Source organism: Melozone crissalis, unplaced genomic scaffold (assembly GCF_028551555.1).
Source record: "Melozone crissalis strain CALT ecotype California unplaced genomic scaffold, PUWL_Pcris_2 ptg000004l_1, whole genome shotgun sequence".
Lineage (NCBI taxonomy): Eukaryota > Metazoa > Chordata > Aves > Passeriformes > Passerellidae > Melozone > Melozone crissalis.
In genome coordinates this window covers 43,599,186-43,605,472 of record NW_026535782.1, presented here as the reverse complement: position 1 = coordinate 43,605,472, position 6,287 = coordinate 43,599,186, and the positions used below count along the sequence as shown (strand labels likewise).

At 49.3% G+C, this 6,287-nt stretch overlaps 1 protein-coding gene across 1 annotated transcript; it reads left to right on the top strand.

Moving 5' to 3' along the window:
* The first annotated feature begins 249 nt into the window (after positions 1-249).
* HMOX1 (heme oxygenase 1) lies at positions 250-6,287 on the top strand. Its single transcript, XM_054276480.1, has 5 exons — positions 250-342; positions 659-779; positions 3,089-3,580; positions 4,182-4,293; positions 5,602-6,287. The coding sequence occupies exons 1-5, from the start codon at positions 311-313 to the stop codon at positions 5,733-5,735; spliced, it is 891 nt and encodes a 296-aa protein (XP_054132455.1). The 5' UTR covers positions 250-310; the 3' UTR covers positions 5,736-6,287.

Here is a 6,287-nt window from a genome sequence, read left to right as displayed (position 1 = left end):
CACTGAAAGGGTTACAGAGCCAGGCACCCTCAAAAGAGAAGTTTCTGGACGTCCTCTTGTTTTTGCTTAGTTATCAGGATGCATCTGGTGACTTCCTCCTGGTTCTTGGGGCTGGGGCCGGCAGGGGTGTCAGCGAGGGAAGCGCTGCTGTGTTGCAAGAGAAGTTTGTGCAGCCTGAGGTCAGCGCTCACGTGGCCCGGCGCTATAAAGCCGGGCTGGGACAGAGCCCAGCTCAGAGCCTCGCTGTCCCGGAGCCGACGGCAAGGAGCAGAGCACCAGCACCAGCAGGGAAGCACAGGAGAGGAGAAACATGGAAACTTCCCAGTCACACAGCTCCGAGAGGTGAGAGCGGCGCGGGAGCGAGAGGGAGGTTTTGTCAGAGGAGCGTTGTGCTTCTCGCCTTGCTTTTAGGAATGCTGTTCCTGTTCCTGCCCTGCAGGGAAAGGCACGCTGCTGCCTCCACCTCTGGATGGAGCCTGGCAGCCTTCCTTGCTCGGGACACTGTTTGGAAAGCTGGTGCTCTCTGAGTCCCATCCACGTCTCTCGGGAACGCTCTGCTCCTTTCTCTGCCATCCCAGGCTCCCCCTTTTGTCCTAGAGAGCAAAGATCCGCTTTGTCAGAGGAGCCAGCGCTAATATCTTTCACTGTTCTTCCCCAGGATGTCCAGAGACCTGTCAGAGCTGCTGAAGGAAGCCACCAAGGAGGTGCACGAGCAGGCAGAGAACACACCGTTCATGAGGAACTTCCAGAAGGGACAGGTGTCGCTCCAGGAGTTCAAGGTACTCCAGCAGCATTGCTTGGGGATGGGAACTCCTCACCAGACAGATCAGATTGAGACTGAGAGGGGACTGAAGGGGGCAGGATGGGGCCAGCCCAGGTGAGGAGTGTGGGGACATGATGTATCAGCATCTCCTATGGAAAACATGGAACTTCTGCACCCTGAGGTGTTACTGGCTCCCCTTGCAGAAGGTGGGGAAGGACTCTACAATATCACAATGGGCAGCTGAGCTCAAACAGGAGAAAAAGGACAAAGAGGTTGATGGGACTAATGCTATTGCTTTTCTCTTGTTTCATAAATGCCTGCGTGTTATTATTGCCACTCACAATTAATGGAGATAGAACTATGTTCAGATATTTGAGCAGCTGAAATGCCCAAAAGAGGGAGAATTCTGTATTTACAACACTCCAGGCAGCTGCAGCTAGAAATAATGATGGGATGGTGAGAAAGTGAGGATGTGGGATCATTGCTGGCGCTGAACTTTGCATTGTCACTTGAGTTATACCACAGCTGAGATCATGAACAATAACTCAAAACCAGACTGAGTTTGAGCAATCTGTGTCTGCTGCTAACAAGCAGGAGCCTGTTGCTTTTTTCGAGATAAAAGAGAAACATTTCCACATATTAACCTAACCTGGCTAGATACAATTCCTGGGATCTGAGCCATATAACAAAGAGCAAAACCAAAACAAACACCTGGGCCAGAAATTCCTGAGAGGCCATAGGAAGTGACACATGGACTGGCAAACAACAGCTACCGATTCAACTTGTGGCTTAATTACTTTGTTGTTGGATTGTTCCTTGGCAAATAAATCCGCAGAAGTAGGAAAGAGACTGCTTATTTCTGATAGGTGACATTCAGAATACTTAGCCAAGCATAAATTCAATCTCAGGTGCTGACTTCCTGCTGTAAGAAATATGGCATTGGTTAGGCAGTGATCTTTGAGACAGGCAAGCTGTAAAAAGACCTGCAGGAATAGAACTTGGTTTCTTAGATGATTTTTACATGCTGTCAGGGGAATGAGATGGGACATGGATTTTAAAAATTAACAAGTGTTTAAAAGCCATGTTTCTCATTAAACCACTACCTGCCTCTGAAAACAATCAGCTGAGCTACATTTTTGCTTATTTGGAAGGCAGTGTTGCCATGTCTTGTTTCTTTTCCGGTAAGCTGGGTAACAGGTTACTGTTTAAAAAACTGTTTTTGTTTACTCTCTTGGCAGACCTATATATCTGGCCTGCTACGTGACCCCCCAGATGGTGGATATTTGTTTCCACAACCAGTCATTGCCCATGTGCTTATCAAAGTCCTATTTTCTGGCACACTGGGGCAAGGTTGAAACAGGAACTCTCTCATTGCAGAACTGACTGCTTTGTGAGAAAGTAAACAGCTTTCTCTCCTGTGAGCAACATAATCCCCCCTACCCAAACCTGACTCAGCTCTACTGCAACACCTTCATCTTTCACCATTTGCTGCTCACAAGGGGTCCCAGGGTAAGGAAGGGGTGGTGAAGGTGTGAGAGCCTCTGAAAACAGAATGCCTGGGGAAGGAAAGAACACAGCTATATTGTCTCAGATCACATGGAAAAGTTGGCAGATAGAAGAAAGTATCACATAAGCTGGGAAAAACAACAATAACAATGGTTTCAAAATAGAGGGGAGAACACAGCCTCTCAACACTCCTTCACAAAGGCATCTTTCAGAGGCAGGCTGTGCTTCCAGATCCCTTTTATCTTGTCTCCCTGGGGCCACCGAGGAGGCAACCCCACTTGCATGCCAGTGTGAGCAGAGTGGCGGTGCCTCGGTTCCCAGGACGGTGGGATGCTGACAGGATGAATATGTTGAAAAATAACCAGAGTGTGTCATCATCTCACAAGGCCCCACAAAGGGAAGCCACATTTTGCAGCATTCAAATTTGAACAATGTACCAGAAAGGATACCTTTGGGAATACCCTCCCATTGACTGAGGGAATGGGAAGGGACCAGGAATGCTTATACAGGGCTCCAGTTTACATCACATCAAGCTGCCAGACTTTAACTTGAAGGCAAGGCAGTGACTTCAGAGCAAGTAAGACCAATACCTGCTGGAAAGGGCTCACCTGATTGCTATCTCAAGCAGAAGGGAAGGGCTAAACAGTGTCTCCCTGTACCTTGCACTGTTTTCCTCGTGGGAAATCTGCAACATCACAGATGTTTGTGACTCACAGTGGGTGTGCCCACGAGTACCTTTATTGTTAGTACAGTTTGTCCCACAGACTTGAAAGCAACAAACAGATGCACCTATAGCTCACCCTCTTTCTTCTCTTTCAGCTGGTTACAGCATCCCTGTACTTCATCTACTCTGCTCTGGAGGAAGAGATTGAACGCAACAAGAACAATCCCGTTTATGCCCCGCTGTATTTTCCGGCCGAGCTGCACCGCAAAGCTGCCCTGGAGGAAGACCTGAAGTACTTCTATGGCAGAAACTGGAGGGAAGAGCTCCCCTGTCCTGAGGCTACTCAGAAATACGTCGAGAGGCTCCACTACATAGGCAAGAACGAGCCAGAGCTCCTGGTGGCCCATGCCTACACTCGCTATTTGGGAGACCTGTCAGGGGGGCAGGTGCTGAAGAAAATTGCCCAGAAGGCTCTCCAGCTGCCCAGCACTGGGGAAGGGCTGGCTTTCTTCACCTTTGATGGGGTCTCCAATGCCACCAAGTTCAAGCAGCTCTATCGCTCCCGCATGAACGCTCTCGAGATGGACCTTGCCACTAAGAAAAGAGTCACGGAGGAGGCCAAGAAAGCATTCCTGTTAAATATACGGGTGAGTAACAACCAGCCAGCCCTGCCAGCCCACATCCTCTCTCAAACAAGAAAATAGCTACAGGGGAAATGCAAGGCCAGTATTTGCACTGGGCAGCTTAGAAGAAGTTGTGGATCAGGGCGAGCTGGTCAGAGTTGGATGGCCGTGCTTCTCCAACCTGGCAGCCAAATAAAACAGTGGTCTCTGAAAAGCTCTTCTCCCTCCCTTGGTGCTTGAATTCAGTCATTCCATGTGCCACTATTCAGATATGAATGAGGGTTAATACTACAGAGTATCTGTCCTGCCTCTGTGGTGACTTTACACAGATCCACTGTGCACTCTGACTAGGTGACAGGCACCTTGCTTTCCTTCCCATCAGAAGGTGGGCAACAGCCTTCTCCTTAGCTGAAAGCTTCAGGGAGAACCTGCAAAGAGAACAAGGAGTTTGAAAGACATCCTCTTGAGCTCACAGGGAACTTTTGTTCCCTGAAAAATGTGCCAGGAGACTTAGACTGAAGCCTCGTGTCTTCCTGTAGTTCCTAAAGTGCCTGGGGAAGGGGCAGGGGGTCCAGGGAAAGAGCAAGAGGAGGCCACATAATGAGACAGTGTTCCTTGTCCTCAGGTGTTCGAGGCACTGCAGGAGCTGGTGTCCAAGGGCCAGGAGAATGGTCGCCCTGTGCAGCCACAGGCAGAGCAGCTTCGCACAAGGAGCGCCAACAAATCACACCAGCACGGTAAGGCACTTCCAGAGGCAGGTGCTTCACAGTGCTCCTTCCCTCCCTCCTCTGCCCTTGTTTGTAAAAGCCATTGGGAAACTAGCATGAGGTGCTTGCCCCATCTCCTCTCCAGCCATCAGCAGGCAGTGCAAGGAGAGGCACTGCTGTGTGCAGAACTCCTTCTAGACATGGCAGAGCAAGGATAACACGTGGGCTTTTCAGAAAGTGTGTCAGGGAGGAAGCTTTACAAAAAGAGACTCCTCTCTCCACCTCTAGGGCTTTAACAAATGTAAGTTCATTCACCACAGAGAAAACTGACCTGGAGTTCACAGAGGCAAAGGCATCAGTTTTGGGTGCTGCAGATCAGCCGTGGTGCTGTGATGCTGACAGAAGGCTCTTCTGGACCCAGTCCTATCCAGCAGCCTGTCCTTTTGGACTGGATCTCCCTCTGATCATTTTCCTGCCTCCCAGAAGTATTGCTGAAAACACTGCAGAGAGTGTGCTGGGTTCACAGTGAGCACTGCTGTGGATAGTGGAATGTAATCAGGCCTGTACCTGAGTGAGGAGTGAGCTCAGATGTTTGCAGAGCAGAGTGGTTTCCATGAGGACATGCAATTCAAATAAAAAACCCCTCATGGCCTACCCATTCTGAAGCTAAAATGGAGATTTGTTTTCAGTGCATCCTGGATTGAAACACAGTTTTTCCATGGCAAAGATGGAAAGCAAACCTTGCCTTAAGCATCTCTGGATAGTCAAGCTTAAAGCAGCTTCTGTGGGAAAGGCATTAAAAGTTGTCTGTGAAACGTTGCCATTCTTTTCCCGATATATGCAAAGTAAGATTTTCAGAAAAATTTGGTGTTGGATGAGGAATCCCATCCTGAAGTTGTACTGCAGAAATTGCTTGGCGTGCTGAAGACTGTTCAAGGTCTTTAGAAGCTTAACTAATTAAATCACTGAGAAGTAGGACACAAAATGCCTTTTAAAATCCTAGCTTCAATATTTCTGTCCTCTGCAACATCAGGGGTTTGATGGAGCTGGGCAGTGCACGTAAGGAGACAAGGGAAGAGGCTGGTGGTCACCTCCAGGCAGAGGGGCTGTGGCCTTTGTGATTCCCAGGTCAAGTCTGCCGCTTCCCCTCTGCACTGGGAGAGCAGAACCTGCTGCCACTGTTTCTCCCAGCTGGGCTCTGGCCTTTCTCCCTCTTCCCTGGACAAACCCAGCAGGGTGTGCTCTGGCACTGGGGAGAGCACACACTGCTCCTTAGCAGCTCCTTGCCCCAGCCTCTTCTCACTTGTCTTTATTTGGTTTTCTCCCAACGCGGTGCAGGGGCAGCAGCGGGGAAGGAGAGCGAGAGGACACAGCGGAGGAGCACAGATGCAGGCGCGCCCTCCCTGCTGCGGTGGGTCGTGGCGCTCAGCTGCCTCGCCATGACCGTCGCCGTGGGCTTGTTTGCCATGTGAAAGCAGGACCTTCACCTCTCTTTGTGACTTCCCTCACCCTGAACTAATCCACCCTCCCCAGTCCTCGTGAGAGAAATTACCCCTGACTGGGTACTGTGATCTTGGTTCTGCCACTAATACTCGGAGACTTTTCTTCCTGGAAATCAAAGAGTGCTGTAAGGGGGTTCAGGCAAAGTTTCTCCTGTGCTTGGTGTGAGCTCTTCTCAGAGACTAACTTTATCACCAAAAACCAAGGGTGCAAAAGGCTAAAAGCAATGGCCAGCAATGTCATTGCTTTACAGAGTGCCTACAAAAACCCTACAGGATTAGAAACACAGCTTTGGCATCTGTCTTTCCTCAGAAAGACAGAGCTCTCGGACCTCTGTTTGCTCAGTTTTTTATACTGCTAGATAATACTGTGATCACTTTCTCTGTGGAGCCACATGCTCCCATGGGTTCGTTTTACATGATATTACTAGGTCTTTGTTATTTCTTTTTCCCATTATTCTTGTCTTTGAAAAACAAAAGACAGTTGTTGGGCATACAGTGTCATTCTTGTCTGGTTGTATAATT